We start from the raw sequence: 21,185 nt of genomic DNA, 5'->3' as shown, positions 1-21,185 counted from the left end.
AAACACAGCATATTCTCAATAACACCATTCTCTTCTATATTTCTATTGTAAATGAAAACATTACTGGCTAGAAAGGATTTGGTGGAAAAAGCTGGAAATATAACTACCACCACACTTCAGAAATACATCATGAGGGGCAAAAGACAGGAATGAGAAGCTGGGATCCAAACAACTCTAGCAGGAAGCAGACACAGGTATGGAGAGTAAGAATGAAAAGTAGGTTTGGCTTTCAACCATGGACTACATATTCAACATGTGGCAGCTTGTAAAATTGGTCTCAGTCCGCAACTCTGGAGTAACTGGGGCCAAAAGCAAAGTATCTAGGTAAATACTCCCTCACTGTGCTTTCCCACGGAGCCCACCCCCACCCCCACCCCACTCCTCTAGAGTGATGGCCCTTGCATATAAATGGGGTGTTCAAGTCAGGAAGGGTCCTTGCTAGTGCATTTAATCATGTCAAGCAAACTTGGTTCATAACAAATTACTCTTATCAGACAAAAACTGATACTTTATTTACTTGTGAATTTGTTATAATAATGCCAAAAACTACAAAATATATAGCCATAGGCTATGCATCTGAAGATGCCATCAACTTCAAGGAAAAAAAAATTACATACCAATAAGGAGAAAAAAAATCTGCCAATTAGTTTTAAGATATCAATTTTAAGATGTGTTCTAATGTCAAAAGTATTCTTAAAAATTTTAATGAGCTTTAGAACAGATAAAATGTGGAAGAATTTGGAAGGTGGCTTAAGTTTATAAAACTTCTATCTTGAACCTACTATGGTTCATTTGAGCCTTTTAATAATCCTGAAAAGAAGCAATCATCCTTATTTTATAGATGAAGAAAGGCGACCACATAATTGACAAAAGAGGCAAGACTAGAATTTAGGTCTCCTGGTTCCTGATAAGAGTAATCCTTTTACCTCTTAACACAGAATACTTTTTGGTGTCTGAAGGGAATAAATATTACTCTGATTTTGTAAGAAAAGGGAAACTTGAATTTTATGGAAACGTATACACTCATGTTACCCACATCCCTATCAGGATACAAAACATTTCCATTACCTTAGAAAGTTCACTGACAGCTTTCACAGTCAATCCCTACCTTTCCCCCAAGGCAGGGGTCATTTCTTTCCCCACAGATTAGATTCATTTGTCTTAGCATTTCACATAAATGGAACCATACTCTTTTGTATCTAGCTTCTTGCACATGGCATAATGATTCTGAGATTCACACAAGAAGTTCATTTCTTTGTGTAGCTAAGTGGATATGGATATACCACACTATGGATATACCACAATTTCCTTATCCATCCACCCCCAATGGATGGTTGGGTTGTTTGCAGTTTTAGGTGACTCTGCATTAGGCTGCTATGAGTGTTCTTGTACATATCTTTATGGACACACATGGTCACTTCTCTTGGGTAAGCACCCAGAGGTGGGAGTAACTGGGCCCTGGGGTAGAATGGTGGAACCATCTCCTGCAGTCTGGCCCATCATCAGTTCTTTCTACCACCAAGCTTTCAGAGCTACTCTAACAGGGAACATAAAGAACTTCTCAAGGATTTTTCATGATAAATCTCACTCCTTAAGGAATCTGTTTATTTTGCTTTTAAATAAAAAATAAACTAAGTGTGGTCCTTTCTCTGTAAGTTTTAAGTCTCACTGTGCCTTTTTCTTTATCATCAGGATTTGATATTGTGAAGAAAAAAAAAAAAACACTTGTCAACTTAGATGTGTAGCTAATTATTAACAGGTAGCTCAAGGAGAGAGGCTATCTGCTTATCTCCCAGCTGATTCCCCCTCAATATTTCCTCCCTTTGAAAACTATCACCCAGAGAACAAAAGCATTTTTAAAGGGGATAAAAAAATCTATAATCAGTAAGGGATGAGACAGGAGGGTAAGGAAGATGAGAGAAATGGAAAAATGTAAGGGAGTCTACTATAGGGGTTCTTTAACTGCATTCAAACCATTTACAGAGTTAAGATATGAAACAGCCAGAAAGACACATAACATTCAGACACAGAGAATAAATTGTAAGTCTCTAGCTGAGCACCTAAGTATACAGAGAGTAATCTACTACAGACCTACGGTTTTGCAGCCAGTCTAACAGACAGAAGACAGACTTGGCTTTTAAATGTTTAGCTGACTCCAAATTAAATAGTTAAGCAGCTAATATTTACTGTGGAAGTCTAACACTTTGAAGATCCAGTATAAGATTTCTTATAGTACAAGAAATCTAAAACAAAGCCTATATCCTAGGTAATCTTTTCAGTCTTCCAAAAACTAATCTCTCTGTTAAAATATATTTTGTCCACCTATTGCTCAAATGCTCAACAGAATCAACAACTTCCAGCCCTCAAAAATGAAGAGACTGATGATGTGGACAGTGTGGTTAGCAGGGAGTGTCCACTTCCAGTGCACATTTCCACATCTCCACTCCCAAGGAAAGTACAATCTGCACCTCCTCACTTACTCCTTGATTTCAGATAGTGAGTATAACAGAAGGAAGTGCTCTTCTCTCTCTTTTCCAATATCCTCCTAATAGAATCCTCCTTACCCACCCACCCCCACCCCCAGCAAGGAAGGAAGGCCTCCATCACCAGTTGTGCCAAAGCCCAGGTGAATAAAATATTAGGAAGCATATATAAACTACACCATGCAGCCAGCTTCCGTCAGGGGCTATTTCAAACTCCATGTGTTTGATTCCTATGACTTTCTCAGTTCAGAAAGAGAAATAAGGAGAAGAAAATAATAATAGGAGCTATAATGATGGCAATTACAATTGACTGTTTAGTGTGTGCACAATGACTTGTGACATCATCTCATTTAATCCTTAAAAACAAAACTGTACAGAAGCTATCATTAACCCAACTAAAAAATAAAAAAATTAGGCTCCAAGTAACTTACCAAGTTCATCTCACTAAGAAGTGATACATTTCTGTGTGATCCCAAAATGAAAGCCTGAATCTCTATTTTGTGCTATGTTGCCTCCCTTTTTTTTTTTTTTTTTAAATTTTATTTTATTTATGATAGTCACAGAGAGAGAGAGGCAGAGACATAGGCAGAGGGAGAAGCAGGCTCCATGCACCGGGAGCCTGATGTGGGATTCGATCCCGGGTCTCCAGGATCGTGCCCTGGGCCAAAGGTAGGCGCTAAACCGCTGCGCCACCCAGGGATCCCTGTTGCCTCCCTTTAAGGATTACAATAGTGTTTCCCTAGGTCTACTGGGACTGAAAAGGAGTGCTGTCTTCTAGGAGTGTTGATTTGCTTTTCAAAAGGAAGTTCTTTAACAAAATACTAAAACCAGAACCCTTAAAGCCACAAATATATTTTACTATGAATCACATTAAGACTAGGAAATTTCCCCTACAAATCTATAGCATTTGACCAAATATACATTTTCACTGACTATATATTTCTTAGGTAGGTGACTTTCAGGGAGTTAGCTCTTTTTACATGTTTATTTTTAGTAAACTCAAACTTCATATGATCCTTCACCTCTGGAATATTGGAGACAATTTCAAAAGTCACTCCACAGCCAGGAATAGAACTTCGATGTGACATCTTTTTTAGGAGACTCTGAGCAAAACCCTAGAGAAAAACAAAACAGAAAAATATGGTTTCCTACCTCAAAAACTGAGTTTACATTAACAAAGAGACAGCACAAAGGATACTACATTCATTCTAATCAAAAAGAAACAGAAGAGCATATTTCCAAGATGAACAAGTTGAAATCCAAATCACTAAATATAGGCTTTTCAACTTTGTTTCAGCACACAAAACCAATTTATTAGGTTTCTGCCATGTGACAGGTCCTATTCCCAATATATGAAGAATGTGAACCCAAAATTCTGGAAACTGACACTGGGCATCTGGTTCAGCTCTGCTTAAAGCTACAGAAATAAGACTGTTGACTTCGACACAATAAATGCCCTTCTAAGATGTAAGTGAGGACTGGTGACTCTTACGCTTTCTTTTTTTTCCAGTACAATGGACATCTTACAGCATGAATATTGACAAGTTCAGACATTAAATTCTTGACCAAAGCAGGATCGTTATGAAGAATGATTTAAGAGTGCATGGTCATTGTTTATGCTGACTGTGCTCTTCGCACAGTTAAGAATTGAACTGTTGAATTAATGCATAGATGACTCATTTGAAGATGCTGCTAAGACTGAACATCCTGTAGAGGTTGAAGAGAGCACGGATGAGGGCAGAATACAATTGGTGAATAAAGATAAGAAGAGAGAATATTAAACCAACACCCAACCTTTTTCCCTTATGCAAACAGGAAGTATCAAATATGTGAAAAAATCCCCAAAGAAAATAGAAAAATCAAGTCATTTGGCCTTATAAGTACATATTATCATAAACCTACTTAATAATACTTTCTCTTCAGTGATCTTTAGTTACTTTTTAAAAAGACTGTAGCTCTTAGAATGCAAAGAGACCACTGATTTCAGCCCTTCACTCTCTCAACTCGAGCACTGCAATGCTGAGCTGGGTCAGGGCACAGCTACAGCTTTTGTTTTTAACGGGTGGAATGGGGAGGTGTCGGTGCTGTTGTTACTTTACTTTTTATTTTCTTTCTGTATGGAACTACAGAAGCTGATATACATATATTAGCGTCATAAGAAAGTACCTATTCTTGCTATCAAAAAGCAATTTTCAGGATTGAAATACCTGAAATTGGAAGGGAAACTGGCATGCCCTAATCAATCATGTCATTCAGTATCAATTTGATAATATCAAGTCATTTCAACCAGGGGAAAAAAAAGTGGCAACTTCTTATCATTATAATAAAAAATTAAAAATTACTTAAAAACACACCAAAAAAAAAAAAAAATGCCAGAAGAAGCTTGGTGACTCCATGATGCATCTTTTCTGTTAAGGATTCCATGGGGCTGGTGGTTGTACCAGGTCAGTCTCAGTGCCTGGCAACCAGAATCTCTAGCTCAGGAATGGCAAATAACTCTTCAAAATGCTCCTCTAGAGCAACACGTCTTTTTCAATCCCTTAAACACTTCCGAGAAAAGAGAGCTGGAGAAAAGAGTGAACAGGAGGCATACCATATACGTCTATAGCTACCCTGATGACCTGGATTTTATTGATGCTGGATTGCCGAGCTAAAGAGCTGCAATTTTAACAGCATTACCGCCAGTCTTCATTTCAAAGATTGATATCAGTGTGACATTTAGAACTAAAGATTAATTTTTAGGGGTGGAGATTACATCTAGGACTCTGTCAACCGTGACTGTGCTCTTTTAAATGAAAAGATTTCTTTTCATCTGTCCTGGTTTTAGTCAGTGTATTGAGAAGGCCTCAAAAAAAGTGAGCACAGACAGTTAAAAGAATCCCTAGAATGAGCCTCCCAAATCCTGTATTTGCAAAGTCAATGACAGAAATAGTTTATGTTCTTCCCTAGAAGTGTCCTACTAAACCCAATCATCTGGCACCAGGACCTTCATAATCCAGCTGCAACTATGTGGACAGCGATGGCCTTGGCCTCTGCGGCACGACCCCGTCACATTGCTGTCACACTGTCTGTCGTCACATTCTGCTGCTCGGGGTCTGAGCCTGTCACACCCTGTCCTTCTCCTCACAGCCTCTGCACACCTCTGCACAAAACAGCCCATTTCTCTTCCTCTGCCTGTCAAACATCCCCACCTGCAGAGGAGTGGCTGGCATGCTATCCCACCCCTCTCTGACACCTTCTCGGAGTTGCTCGTTGGGCATTCTCCATTCCTCTACCTGCCGTCTTCCAGCACTTGGGGAGCACCTGCAGTGCTATCCCGACAGAAACGCCACCTGTTTATTCAGCTACGTATGCTGACAGACATTGGCTGTCTCAAGATGCAGACTATTTCTTAACTCATCTTGTTATACAAAAGCTCCACGGGGTATACTCTCCAAATATATGAATCCACGAATCAGCAAGATGACTGAGAGGCAACAAAGATGTGCAAAGCAGAGGCTAAGTCCAAACAACGGCCAATCTGCAGAGAACCATCACATCTTGTACAATGCAAATGAAAAGTCAAAAACAAAACCAGAGAATTGGCTTTGACAGAGCTATGTGGCACCCAAAAGAATGTATTTAATTTGTGACTATGGAATACGAAAGACTCATGTAACAACTGAATACTGTCTGGGAGGAAGTCAGGATGGCAGGAGCCGGGAATGAGGCAGGCATGGGTACAGGACAGCAGCAGTTGTGTCGAAGAGAAAAGCTCAATGCTGCACAGAGGCTGTTTGGACAGGAGGCCAGAGCAATCATTCTTGGCCCTGCCCTCATGCTGGACCTGTGATTAAAGTCATTTCTTCAACTAGGATTAACGACTCACCTGCCGGCCGTGAACATTGACACAAATTCGTTTCCGTAATACCAACTGCATGTCAGCAGGATGGCTAAGCTGGACTGTCACCCGCACAATCAGATACACTCGCTCATCCACTGGGGTGCCTTTACTGAGCTGAGGACAGCTGTGCACTGCAGAGTCCCAAGAGGCTTCTGCTCTCACCTGAGGAGAAAGACACATCATATTTTTCCCTCTCCTCCTTGAAAAAACTTCACAAGGAAACATCTTAGCTTGGCTAAAGTTATACATACTGGTCATGAGTGCAGATCTACTAGAACTGCCCTGAGGGACTACGGAATATGAGCATGTGGTCTCCATTTCTTTAGTCTGGGAAGTATAGATGATAATGTTTCTGGCTGGCTGGCTGGCTGGCTGGCTTTTAAAATGTTTTCATTTTGGGGCGTCTGGGTGGCTCTGTCGATTAAGTGTCTGTCTTGGGCTTAGGTCATGATCCCAAGGCCCTGGGATCAAGCCCCACATCAGGCTCCACGCTTAGTGGGGAGTCTGCTTCTCCCTCTCCCTCTGCCCCTCCCCCTGTTTCTGTGCTTTCTCTTTCTCTCTCAAATAAATAAAATCTTTAAAAAAATAAAATGTTTTTATTTTGAAAAATGCTCAAACATAAAGAAAAGATGTGAATTCAGGACAATGAAGTCCTGTGTTATCTTCCACCTGAAATCATTAGCTGTTAATATTTTGCCACTTTTCCTTCCTCTTTCTCACAACTCATAACACACAGGCAGGATTATTTTTTTGGTGAACCACTTCAGAGTAAGTTACAGAGCTGTAACTCTACATGTCTAAATTCATTAGCAAGAACCTTCTAACAGCAAGAACATCCTCTGACTTAACCATAGGACAATTATATTCAGGAAATTTCCCATCGATGCAAAACGATCATATGATACATAGTCCATATTCAAGTATTTCAAAAGTTTCAATCCAGGATCACTAATTGCATTTAGATGTCATGCCCCTTTAGTCTACTTTAATCTGAAATGGTTCCCCAGCCCTTTGTCACTCAGGACACTGACTTATTAAAGAAGGAGACAGGCCCACTGTTGTACAGAACGCATCACAGTTGGGTGTGTTGGGTTTTTTCCCTACTATAAAGTTTTGCATCTTAGGAATACTACTAAGGGATGATGGGCCCTTCAGAGCATCACATCAGCTTTCCTTATTTAAACTATTTTCCAATTTTTCCAATATACTCAAAACTAGAAAATAAGCCCCCACTATACACCCATCACCCAGATTCAAACATTATCAAGATTTTGCCACACTGCCTTCATTTATTCTTTTTTTTACTAAAGTTTTTACTAAAGAATCTTTTAAGAAGATTTTTACTAAAGAATCTTAAAGCAAATACCCAACATTGTATTGTTTTATCTGTATGTACTTCAGTGGCATTTCCCCGGACAGGGGACCACTACTGACCTGAACTATGAATACTAACAGAGATCCTTTACCAGGAGGGGAACTAAAATGGTCAAGGGACATAATCTGGCTGTCTACTCCTTCTGGAAGGGATTCTGCTCTTTCTGGAAGTCATAATGAAAGGCTTTCATATCTATTTCTTGAGAAATATAAGCATTAAAATGATGACACTGCTGATTGTTTCAAAAGCTGCATGGAAAGGTTAAAGAAACTACTTTTCAGCTGATTTCCCCTAGTTATATTTGTTTACCTCTCCATCATGCTGTTTTACAATCTGCAGTTCAAAGAACTCATCCTCTTCTTCCCCAGCAAGGGTAGCATCCCATCCACCAGCTTCTGGGTCATCAAGATTATCTTGGGAGCTGAAATCATCAGCTAAAAGCGAAGAAGTTCCATTAAATCAGAGATCATTTTAAAGGATAACCCCTACCAGCTAAATTTCAATGTGCTTAGTATTAAAATTCTACTGCCTCAAATTTCATTTGCTTTTGACTCTAAAATCTTACATGACACGGAAGAGGTCCATTAAACAGTTCACAGTTCTTAGAGATGGACAGACTCTCAAGAAATTATCTTATCCAATCTCCTACCTTTATGCCTTATTTTACATGGAAGGCAAACGAAGCCAAGATACCCAAGAGGTTATTCAAGGTCAGCCCATAAATGTTAATGATAGGATTTTAACCCAAATTCCCTATCTTTTAGTGCATTGAAGAAATGAGAAGCGAGGGTGATTCCAATTATCTGACAGTTAAGTTCAACAAAAGAATCAATTGGCTACATGAGCCAGAAACTTGGAGGGTTGCCCCTTGGCCCTTTAGTTATTTAGTTCTAAGTCTGGCCCTCCCAATCCCCTATCTATCTGAAGCTTGTGAGTAGGGATCAAAAGTATCTTTCTAGTACATGAGCTCGTGCAAGAATGGGCATAAGGCTGAAAAAGCTCTTCATCATGTGTTGGGATATCCGTACAAACAGGTCTTTTATAAGCTATTATTGTTTTCCACTCTTACCCTTCTAAACACATGCACACACATGCACACACATGAGCACCTCACCTGTCTAGGAACCTAATATGAGAATAATCTGTAGTAACCCTCAGCTTCCAAAGTGTCAGAGAACAACAAGGGAGGATAGAGGCAAAACACTCTATCTGAAACCCTCTCAGGTGGAGAGACAGCAGAAGTGGCTAAGCATTATTTGTTAATGCTGGTTGCGTATAATAATTTTATATAATTTTATAATAAAATAATTTTATTTTATTTATTTATAAAATAAATCTATAATTGTATATATAATTTTCCATATGTCTAAATAAGCTAAATAGTACAAGATGCTAAATAAATACCTCAGATATCATAACTTACTTTCAGCTAGATAGAAGAAAACCATTGAGGATACCCAAGCTTGTCCATTTAGGATAGTTCATTGTACCACACGTTTTTTCTGCAAACGTTTTAGGAATTTAACTGCTGACTTTTACCTTATTTTTAGCTCTTTAATCTATCTTTTCAGTTTTATTTTCCTTCCTTGAACAGAGCAAATGTAAAATGTAGCCACATCCAAAATATTTTACGTGAAGGAGAAAAAAGTCAGAAAAAATTGACAGTTTCTCATAAACAAGCAATGCAGGAGTGAAGGGTATAAGAACTCACAGAAAAAGTGAGAAATTTGTTAGACAATGCTAAGAAAATACCACATAAAAGAAAGCATGCTACGTAAGCATCACTAGTTTAACTAGTCTTTTTCAGAGAGAAGTCTTTTCCTAAGAATTAACAAAGACAATACTCTAAGTGCAGGAAAACACGACTACTCCATCCTAACATGATAATAACAAAGCATACACATAAGTACAGATTATAGAATGAAATGTGAGAATGCGACAGGATAAACATACCTAGTACGGTTAAAAAATTATTATTCTTACAGAAAATTCATTCTTTGTCAAGGGTTAATGTCCCTCAGTGTACACAAATGGACTCTAACCTTGGGCTTACAGTAGAATTGCCTAACTGCAAACTTTGTTGGAATCTAAGTATTACTTGGACACTAATTTGTCAGAGGCAGGACTTCAGAAAGCACCTCCTAACTTACCATTTAAGTCAAGGAATATAACAGGAATGTGTGTTTCCATCCCAGGAACTGGGGTCCTAAAACAATGAACAAATCGCATCTTAAATAAAGCAGACTTTCTCAGCAACATGTACTTCGAGATGCAGCGCTAACCCACACTGAGAAGTATTACAAGTTAAGCCAATGATAACTGTGGGTATCATGTTTTTGTTATATTTTCACATTAGAGATGCTCCCAAAGACCTACCTGTAACTGCTGCTTCTTTTCACTGGTGCTCTCGTGTATAATTATCATATGTTCTGATACTAGAATTCAGTATTATAAGATACATGTACCTGTTTATAATTGAAGCTCCCTTGTTTAAAGTTACTTTCTTAAAAAATTATATACCTAAGGACCCCATATGCCTGAATTTACTATTTTTAATTTCTATAAACTGGCACAGAACATTTGCTGACAGTACAGTTTAAGCCAGCACCAAAACCAAAAACTCCTGGAGATGCAATTTTATTATGACCAAATGGTCTTTTAAGGGAATGACCCAAGTAATTAACATATTAACTTTTTTTTAATGCTAAGTGCAGTGGTATTAAATATTGATTTAGATTCTCAGAAATCTTAATTACTTGGGCCAATAACAATATTATTTAATAAAACACAGTTTTAGGCCATAGTTATTCCGACTCATGAAAATAATTTAACACTTCCTCTAATTCAAACTTGTTTCCCCAGTACTATGATGAGTCTTTCATGTATTGAAACATAGGCAAAATTCACACAGAAAGCAGGCAGCTCAGTGAGTATCTGGAACATCAGAAGGCATGTGACAGCATTCATACCATTCTGCTGGGGCCCCTGGAATGCCACTGCCAGCAGAGGGCACCATTACTGCATTCCGCTCCTCCGTCAGAGTTAGCCTCATCTCTAGAAGTTGAGCTTCTCGGTCAGCATCATCCTCTGTTTTATCTAGAACATCAGGAATGAGGATCAAATACAGATTTCTCACCTGATTTACACTTTCATCCTGCGTATCAATAGGATTTGCCTGTACTTCAGTTACTGGTTGATAATGGTTCACCAAAAATTTATTACTTCCCTAATTAGTGATAAAAAATCACAATAAAAAATGAATGATAAGCTGAAAAGGTTGGTGTACTTTTACAGAAAGGCCATCTTAGGTTCATGGAAGGCCAACATGGACCAGCACATGAATAATTTCTTCCAGAGTTAGAAGATTCTAGTGCCTTTGGGTAAGAAATCAAGAACATTAGCATCCTCCTTAATTTATTTTTGAAGGACAGTGTTTATATACTGTATTTTCTCTCTTTGTTGGGGGTGGGGGGAGACCTATAGAAAGACATCATTACAGTTAAATAAATGTAACTCCGAAAGGATATGATAAAAATAAGTAACACTCCTATGTTCTTGCCATCCTCATTATTGATGTGTTCATCTACTTCTAATTTATGTGGCTGCAAATGGAGATTAATTATGCACAGATTTGGGCAGGGGGAGGAAATATTCAATTTGCTTTTCCTACCATGTTTACTGACAAGTTTCTGCAGTTGTTGGTCTAAGTACTCCTGACGTTTTGTTAATGCATTTAGCCATTTTCTTCGCAGTCTCTCTAAATCCCGATCCTAAAAGGAAACAAGGGAAATTATGGCAAATATAACCTCAAGACAAGATATTTGAAACCAATGCTCCATTTACCTTACTCTAAGGTTTCAAAATTTTCAAGTATTATACATCAATCAAGATCTTTATGACCACTACTAGTTAACTCCAATCATTATTCAGAACAGAAAGTTCCAGAAACCAAAGCACTGTTATTCTGGAACAAGACAGCTTCTGAAAAGCATTCTCTGATATCCAGAACCAGTTTTATTTCTATTGGTTCAAGGGACAGAACTCCAAGTAACTAAGATCTGTGATGCTCCTTTGCTGGATAGAAATCACAAATATTGGGGCACTTGGCTGGCTGTCAGAAGAGCATGCAACTCTTGATCTTGGCGTTGTGAGTTTGAGCCCCACACTGAACATAGGTATTACTTTTAAAAATTAATAAATTAGTACAATTTAAAAAAATCACAAATACTACTCAATAATCTTCAACTCTATACCTTTGTGAACCATCATAAGAATTCCTTCAATTTCTTAACTTGTTTTAGCCTTCCACATGTTTCACTAGTAAAATATAAATGCTTCTCTCCCTTGTTTCTTGTGGGGGCATTTTTGGAGGACAGAGGGGGCATTATCAACAGACTAAGAAGTCTACCAGCCAACACTTGACTGTACACCAATCTTGCCTCATTTCCTTTTATAATAAAGTTAACAAAACTGGGTAGATCAGTGGAATGCTGAGGATATAGTGTGTATCTGGATTTCACTAAGGCACTTAACCAAATAGCTCATGACATTCTTGTAGACAAGATGGAGAAATGTGCAATGAATCTACTTGAATGAAATCATAAATGACTGAAATATCACATCCAAAGAACAGGGATTAATGGAATAATGTCAGCTTAAAAGAAATCTCTATTGTTGTGCCATAGGACTCTGTATTTAACCCTATCTGATCCAATATTTTTATCAGTCACTTATAGGAAGGCAGACATTTTTATCAAATTAGAATGATGCAAAACCAGGAGAGTGACTACGCTGGATGACATAATCAGGATCCGAAGAGCTCTGACAGTCCTAAACAATGACTAGCAAGACTAACAAGATAGAACTTGACAGACATAAACAAAATCTTGCAGGAGATTAGGAAGAGGGGAGTTGGACAAAACCAAAGTTGTGTGACTGTTTGAAGTGGGGAAGGGAGACCTGGTTTAAAAGATGGAAAATACCTAAGCAGTGTGGCTTGACAGAAGCTCAGTATAAGACAGCTATTATAGGGAAGAGGGTGGATGACTCCATTCAAGGAAAGAAAGTGCAAGGAAAAGGATCTGGGGACATAGATCTGTGGGAAACTTGGATGAGGAGCTCCACGTTTGGAAAAGGATAACAGTCACAAATGATTTTTACACTAAAGTCTGCAAAACTCTGTTTTAATTTGAAAAAAAAAAAAGCAGTATTTGATTCAAAATTAATTGTCTAATTCTTAAGTAACAGTACGACTGGACTCAGGAATGTGTAATCTAGCTCATGATGGTAAGGTGCTTCCTTACCTGGTAGCTGTCCATGTCCTCCTCTTCCTCCTAGAAGAAAAATATATTACAGATAACTAAAACAATTATTTTTTCCAAGAATCAAGCTACCCACAACAACCAACCTCTTCCCAATACCTTCTATTTTCTAATTTAATGAATAAATACTATTTCATCTCCCACCCATGCTCACCCTCATTCTCAGTTTTATCATTTTCAGGAAGTTGGAGTAAAATCTTAAGCTTCTCATAGGAAAGTGAAGAACACTCATTTGACCTTTTCAGGAACCAGTACAATACTTTCCCTGCTGGGTTTATAGTCCCACTCCCCAGGAGAAATCAAACACCTGCTGGCAAACAGTCTTTATAAGCCAGTAGGGGGTTTTTGCAGAGAAGGTCGGTAGTAGGGGAAGTTAATCACTAGTAGGCAACTGAGGAATTTCTAGAGACTGTGATGTCTTAACCCTCAGTATGCTATATACCAGGGCAAAACCAACAGTCTGGTATGGGTGCAGTGACTCTATGCAAATGTAATATAGTGTAAAAAAACAAAAACAAAAACAAAACAATAAAATATTAAAGAAAAGTGAAAGAAGAATTGTTCATGGAAGGTAGTTTTCTGGCAGGTTCCAAAAGACTCTTTCATCTCATCAGGTCTTTCAACAAGAACATACCTGGCACAGAAACTTACATGAAAAGTCTCATGAGTCTTGGGGGATTTGAGCGTTCTAACTTTTACACATCCAATGCCAACAGACAATATACATTCTTCCATCAGTGGTAAAGTCCCAGATTCCTGCACAGACTTTACTTCCACTTGGACTCGCCGGGACTGTCCCTGTATCAACACACAATTCTTAAAATCAGTGTAATTTCCAAAAATTTGGTTTAGAGAGACCCCTACAGGCTGATGTTGAAAAAGTGTTTAACTTTGGAGACACTGTGTCAGCTTTAAAAATAGTAAACTACAAATTGAAAAACTAATCAGGAAAAAAATTTTACCTTTTAAGCAAGTAGAAAGACATGGACTATATGGCTTGCATATTTTTTCAATAAAAAGAAACATTAAGAGGAAACATTCTAACAAAGGAAATGCAAAAAAGCAAGGGACAATAAAACTGTCCAACTCGCAATCAAATAAATACAAATTAAAATAAGCACGATACACCTTTATTTTCACTTACTAAACTAAGAATTATCTTTTAAAAAGGCAATTTCTGATACTGCCCAAAGTTTACGAATCAGGCAATTATATACATTGTTGGTGGGAAAACAGACTGGTAAAAGCTTTCTGCAAGGCACTTTGCCTTAAAAGTATAACTAACCCTTCACCCAGCAATTCAACTTTCTAAGAATCTGTTTTTAATAAATAATCATATATGTATATAAGGAATCTTAAAGCAATGTTAAGAATAACAAAAAACTAGATACAAATAAATGTATAATATTAACAACTGTTTAAACTATGATGTATATAATAAAATATTACATTGTCATTAAAATATTGCTATAGAAAAATATACGTGATATATTAAGTTAAAGAGATTGGGGCACCTGAGTGGCTCAGTCGGTTAAGCATTCAACTCTTGATTTCACCTCAGGTCATGATCTCGGGGTCATGAGATTGACTCCTGCACTGGTATCTGGACTAGGTGTGGAGCCTGCTTAAGATTCTCTCTCCCTCTCCCCCTGCCGCCTCCTCTGTCTCTCTCAGGAAAAAAAAAAAAAAAAATTAAGATTTTATTTATTCATGAGAGACAGAGAGAGAGAAGCAGAGACACAGGCAGAGGGATAAACAGGCCCGATGGGGAGCTGTGGGGAGCCCGATGTGGGACTCGATCCCAGGACCCCAGGATCACGCCCTGAGCTAAAGGCAGACGCTCAACCACTGAGTCACCCAGGCATCCCGACTTTTTTTAAGTGGATTACCAAACCCAATATACATAGTATTATCTACTTTTAAAAATAAGCAGAGTCAGAAATAAGAATGATAACAACTATCCTGGGTTCACTGCTCTAATCCCAAATAATTTAAAACCATGCTGTAAAATGAAGAACTGAACAGAGAGAAACTGTTCCTTCTCACACACATTTTAATAATATTTATGCCACCCTGTATGTTTACAATGAAGAAGTATTTTAAAAGAAGATACCCCATGTTCCTAAATTACTGACTTCAAAGTTGGTTTATAAATTTTAGGAATGTAAAACAGAATTTGAACAATGGAATTTGAATATACAATTTCAAGTCAGTTACTCTTCCCTTCTCCCATCAGATTTTAATTCCCAAGAGCTCTGCGTTATCAGGGAAATCAATTTAGGCAATCATTAATCAGAAGGCTAGATTTGAAGAGATGGGTTACAGATGTCTTTTGATTTAATATTTTCCAAGGACTATGCATCAGATATTTTGTGGAAAGAGTACCTCAGGAAACATTTTAATTGTCTAAAACAGTTTAGTCATTTCAATTAGCTACATTTTGTTTACTTTGCCTAAAACAGAAAGTAGCCTACTCCCTGTGTGCATCCACACTGGAAGGGGGAAGTACAGGCACTGGGGGGTTGGAGGTTCAAGGTAGGCAAGATCCAGGAACAGCTCACTGTGCCACAGAAAAAGCTTTAAACAGTACACTTTAAACTAATGAACTGAACTTCCTGTAACTACTAATATTTGAGCATTTGTTAACCACAAAACCAGCAATTTCAGATGGTTAACATAATCAGTTCTCCTCTGCTGTTTTCCTGTTCAAGAACAGTAGGTTCTGGTTTTGAAATACATTAAATTCAAATGAGCCTACCATCCAAGTCATTCTATGAACTAGCCACATATGCTTCTATAACCTGTGTTACTGCTTTCCAGATTACTGCTACATGTTATTTTCTCCCCAAACTTACCTAATTCCAACTACTATAACTTTATTGTTGCTGTTTATGTATGAAAAAAAGCTTTTGCATTATTGCTTCAGCACCCAGATTAAGACTCACATCTTTCAAAAAACCTTTCCTGATGAACTCAATGCATCTTTGAACACTTTGAGTAGTAAAGGCTGTCAGAAATATGACAAATACTTATATATTCTATTTATACTAAACCACAGAAAATTATCTGGTCTTGCCTTCCAGGCAACGAATTTCTGAGGCATCCAAAGAAGACAGATAGATAGATATATTATATATATAGCTTCAACAGATGTTCAGAAAAAGATGTTCTTCACACCCTTAAGAGTCCTATTTTATGTATATATCTGATGCTATAATTTAAGCTAATTTCCTTTTGATTTAGTTCTTTGCCCATACATGAATGAATTTGCTAGAATTTATTTGCTGGGGTCAGAGAACAAGTGCTTATCACCTTCCTACTAAAACATTCAGAAACTTAAATATTTGAGCAAACTTTTTAAGCAAAATTTCTTTTCCCTTTAATCTTTTCTCACATTCTGCCTTGAATGATTTCAACATTCATTTTTAAGAACTATTCTAATAGTTTACCATTGTTCTAAATTATAGAAACTATCATAGGAGACAATATTCTACTAAATGTCAAATTAATGTAAAGTATAGCAAAAAAAAGAGTTTTTCCAAATCTTCAATGTAAATTCTATTAAGATAATTTCTCTTTAGCTGGTGGCATAGAAACTTGACAGATTATAATCTGCCTGGGGTTAAGTGACAATTCCCACATATTTCTCAGCTACATTGATTTCTGGCAGGTATTCATATCTACTCAGCTGCATTTATTTTTTTTTTAAGATTTTACCTATTTATTCATGAGAGACACAGAGAGAGAGGCAGAGATACAGGCAGAGGGAGAAGCAGGCTCCCTGCAGGAAGCCTGATGCGGGACTTGATCCCAGGACCTTGGGATCACACCCTGAGCCAAAGGCAGATGCTCAAACGCTGAGCCACCTATGCACACCCCCTCAGCTGCATTTATTTAACACATTTGAAGACATATAGAAGACATTTGGTCTTTGTCTTCAGATCCTGACAGAGAGCTCCTAAAACTCAAAACTTCCTGCGTGATAATGATTATAGGTGCATCTTTTAATGATGGAACTTTTAACCTGGCAATTCTTGGTAGGCCCCTAGATAGCTTCAGGAAGGGAGCTGGTAGCCAGAAACAAAACAAAAACAAGCCTTGATGAGAAGTTTGGAACAGGGCGGGGTATGGGGAGGTGCCTGAGTGGCTCAGCTGGTTAAGCGTCTGCCTTTGGCTCAGGTCACAGTATCTCAGGGTCCTGGGATCAATCTCCATGTCGGGCTCCTGCTCAGCAAGAAGCTGCTTTTCCTTCTCCCTCTGCCACTCCCCTTGCTCATGCCTCATGCTCTCTCTGTCTCTCTCTCTCAAATAAATAAAATCCTAAAAAAAAAAAAAAAAAGAAGAAGAAGAAGAAGTAGAGGTTTCGAACTGTCAGCCCCATCCCAAAACCTCTGTACAGAGCAGAGAAGGGACGGAGATTGAGTTAATCACCCATGGCCAATGCTTTCATCCGTTATGAAACATAATAAACATCCAATGAACATCTAGAGAGGACATGCAAGCTCTTTATCCCTCCTACTATACTTTGTCCCACAAATCTCCTCCATTGGTCTATTATTCTTGAGTCGTATCCTTTATTTTTAAAAAAACTAGAAATAGTAAGTAAAGGGGAGAAGAATTGGGCAAACTCCTAACTTTGCAGCCAAGTTGGAAAGAACTGAGAACCCAATACTTGGAACTGGCATCTGAAGTGAGGGCAACCTTATGCTTAAATCTGAGCCCTTACACCTGTGGTATCTGACACTAACTTCGGGTGGCTAGGTCTAAACCAAATTGAACTGTAGGACACTCAGTTGATGCCTGCAGAGAATTAGAGAACTGACTGGTATTAGGAGGAAAAGAGCCCTTTCACCTCCCAAGTACCAAGCACTGTGCTTCATATATGGTACCTCTAACCTCATACTAGTCATACAAAGTTGATGTTATCATCACACCTCCACTTTATTTCTAAGGAAAGGTTCTGAGAGGTTACCGAATTTGGTCGCAGATTTAGGGCTAAGCCAGGGGAGATCAAAACTGAACCCTAGCATGTTACTAGACTGTGAAGTGCTTGTTCCTTCTGCCATGTCACATTGTTTCTCCTTAGAGAATCTTTAGAAATATTCTAATGCTGCTTGATATGTTTCCATTGTTTCCTGCAATTTAATACTGAGTCATCTTTTAAAGCTTATCTTTTTGTTTACTTAAACCTAAAAGAAGTTGGTTTTAAAATAATATAATTAGTAAAATTTTTTTAAATGAAAGAAAACAGACATGAAATAGGAGGCAATTTTAATACAAAATATGGACTTGGCTAGTCTAGATTTCATTATCACCAATCTGACATTTCTGCTAATAGGAATCCAATATTAAGCTTTACAGTGCCAAAGAATTTAATGTTAACATTCAAAATGATAACTTTCACAATCTTGTTACCTGCCGGAGTTGAAAGATTCCTCCTGTTGGCACATCCTTTGCAGAAATTACTTCCACAGGGCAGTATTCGCCATTCTCATTCTGTTCCAAGATCTGGACCCAGAATTCCACTTTTCTGGTAACTTCACTCCATCTAGGAAATAGTTGAAGTTCTTGGAAAATCATACATTTCTATTTCAATACAGGCAGCTTAGGATCCTTCACATGAGAACTAACAATGATAATGAGGTCAAAACAGAATAATTCAATAGAATGACCTATAGTTCAGTGAGTTAATATACTAGCAAATATAATTAAAAGCAAAACAAAACAAATTTAACATCAGAACTGAAATGGTTCCTTCATCTCATTTAAAAAGGTATGATAATCACCAATCTATTCACCAATCTATTCAAAGTGGTTCAAATATGGTAATCAGAGGCCCAAAAGCAAGTACAGTGATTATCTTTTCATAGATAAAGGTAGTGATATATACGCTTGATTTTGTAACTTGACAAGCATCTTTGCTCAGATTAATAACAGAATCAAGAAAAAAAACTCAATGTCTAGTTTAGGATCTACTGAAACATTCTAAATGCAAAAAAAGAACATCTGGTTCTCTTCTATAGTAAGATGGAAAGCACAAACCATGCTCTTTCAGTCATTCCCTTTTAACTCTTCTTTTTATAATCCTGGTCAACAAATAAGCCTGCCTCCTTCCATGATTGATGGCATTTCAAAAGAACTTTGTGCTAAAGTCAAAATAAGTAAAACCTGAATTCTAGAGTATATCTTGATCCATCCTCCCTACAGTTGATTAATTAGAATTCAGAATAATAAGCAATTATTCTCCAAAAATTCATTCATTCTTCATTCTTAACTAACTTCTCTTCCATCACTCTTCAAAGTTCACTCCTCCAAGAAGTTTAAATGTGCTATAAATACCCTGGAAACAATAGTATCTATCCCTGGGATACTGATAATGCACAGGAAAGGGTTATCTTTATAAATGGCAGTATTAATCTCTAGCAATTCTTTAAAATTATAAATGGAAGGGGGACTGGGGTGGCTCAGTTGGTTAAGCATCTGCCTTTAGCTCAGGTCATGATCCCAGGGTCCTGGGATCAAGCCTCATGTCAGATTCCCTACTAAGCAGCCTGCTTTTCCCTCTCCTTCTCAGCTCATGCTCTCTCTCACTATCTCTGTCTCTCTCTCAAATACATAAATAAAATCTTTAAAAATAAAATAAAATAGGCAGCCAGGGTGGCTCAGCGGTTTAGCACCACCTTCAGCCCAGGGTCTGATCCTGGAAATCCGGGATCGAGTCCCATATTGAGTCCCATATCGGGCTCCCTGTGTGGAGCCTGCCTCTCTCTCTGCCTGTGTCTCTGCCTCTCTCTCTCTCTGTGTGTGTGTCTCTCATGAATAAATAAATAAAATCTTTTTAAACAATAAATAAATAAAATAATATATGGAACCAGAAGGATATCTAAAATTCACCTATCCCGAAGACTACGTGTTTTTGCTTGAATAATCCCCAAATCCCACAGGGCTGGGTTTTTCCGAGGATCATTCATCTTATGGCCATATACTTCAATTGCCAATGCTCCTTCTGAAAGATGCTCAATGAAGTCTTCAGTAATGTTAACAGAAAACTCCTGAAAAAAAAGTAATTATAGAAAGGAAATACTTTCTGGTAACTTTATGATTACTTATATCCACCATCATATAGCTACTTCATCATGGAGAAGAGAAATGAAAAAAAATGTTTTAATTATAGAACAGAACTATCATCTAACATGCATAATGAATGCTCAGATGGTCTAAGGTTCTTGACTTTAAACATAAGTCTAACTCTGATTTTTTAAAATACTTTTCACTTTGAAAATCTATTATGGGAATCCCTGGGTGGCGCAGCGGTTTGGTGCCTGCCTTTGGCCCAGGGCGCGATCCCAGAGACCCGGGATCGAATCCCACATCGGGCTCCCGGTGCATGGAGCCTGCTTCTCCCTCTGCCTGTGTCTCTGCCTCTCTCTCTCTCTCTGTGACTATCATAAAAAAAAAAAAAAAAGAAAATCTATTATGAAAAACCAGTATTGTGTTTTATTTTGTTAGCAATATTTGGGAAGCCATTTTTAAAGTATAAATAATTATATTAAGAATTCCAGGGCAGCCTGGGTGGCTCAGCAGTTTAGCGCTGCCTTCAGCCCAGGGCCTGATCTTGGAGACCCAGGATCAAGTCCCATGTCGGGCTCCCTGCATGGAGCCTGCTTCTCCCTCTGCCTGTGTCTCTGCCATTCTCTCTCTCTCTCTCTCTCTCTCATGAATAAATAAATAAAATCTTAAAAAAAAAAAAGAATTCCAACAATGATCTACAATGTCTTGATATAAAAGTTATTAGAAGCAATAAGGGAGCAGTGTGTTAGAACAACAATTTTTTCTAGCTTTTAGGAAGCTAATTATCTCCACTAATAGAGTAAGGAAATAAATAATGATCATCAATACAAAAAAATCTAATTTTTAAAAATTCTCTTAATCTGTCCATCTTTACAAGACACATATGACAGCATTTTATAGTAATCATTAAGCTCCAAAACAGTTTATTGTAAAAAGTCATAGAATATACACTTTCTTTCTCTCTCTCAATCTTTAACACACTAAAGGTATTTCTACGTTTAAAAGAGATTAGAAAGAGACCTCTCCCTCAAAAAACTTGAGATGGATCAACT

General features: G+C 37.8%; 1 protein-coding gene across 1 annotated transcript in view; it reads right to left on the bottom strand.

Annotated features, from left to right (window-relative positions):
• The window catches only part of KIF13B (kinesin family member 13B), a 199,302-nt gene that overhangs the window by 49,728 nt on the left and 128,389 nt on the right, over positions 1 to 21,185 (bottom strand). Inside the window, exons 23-32 of the mRNA XM_077868673.1 lie at positions 19,957 to 20,114; positions 18,478 to 18,610; positions 13,714 to 13,860; positions 13,045 to 13,074; positions 11,412 to 11,511; positions 10,711 to 10,837; positions 9,892 to 9,947; positions 8,051 to 8,175; positions 6,352 to 6,528; positions 3,506 to 3,598 (exon numbers count right to left, since the gene is read on the bottom strand). Of these exons, the coding sequence (XP_077724799.1) occupies positions 3,506 to 3,598; positions 6,352 to 6,528; positions 8,051 to 8,175; positions 9,892 to 9,947; positions 10,711 to 10,837; positions 11,412 to 11,511; positions 13,045 to 13,074; positions 13,714 to 13,860; positions 18,478 to 18,610; positions 19,957 to 20,114 (1,146 nt within the window). The remainder of the gene's footprint in view (positions 1 to 3,505; positions 3,599 to 6,351; positions 6,529 to 8,050; positions 8,176 to 9,891; positions 9,948 to 10,710; positions 10,838 to 11,411; positions 11,512 to 13,044; positions 13,075 to 13,713; positions 13,861 to 18,477; positions 18,611 to 19,956; positions 20,115 to 21,185) is intronic.

Source organism: Canis aureus, chromosome 24, assembly GCF_053574225.1.
Source record: "Canis aureus isolate CA01 chromosome 24, VMU_Caureus_v.1.0, whole genome shotgun sequence".
Lineage (NCBI taxonomy): Eukaryota > Metazoa > Chordata > Mammalia > Carnivora > Canidae > Canis > Canis aureus.
The sequence above is the reverse complement of the archived record's forward strand: the minus strand, read 5'-3'. Positions and strand labels throughout refer to the sequence as shown.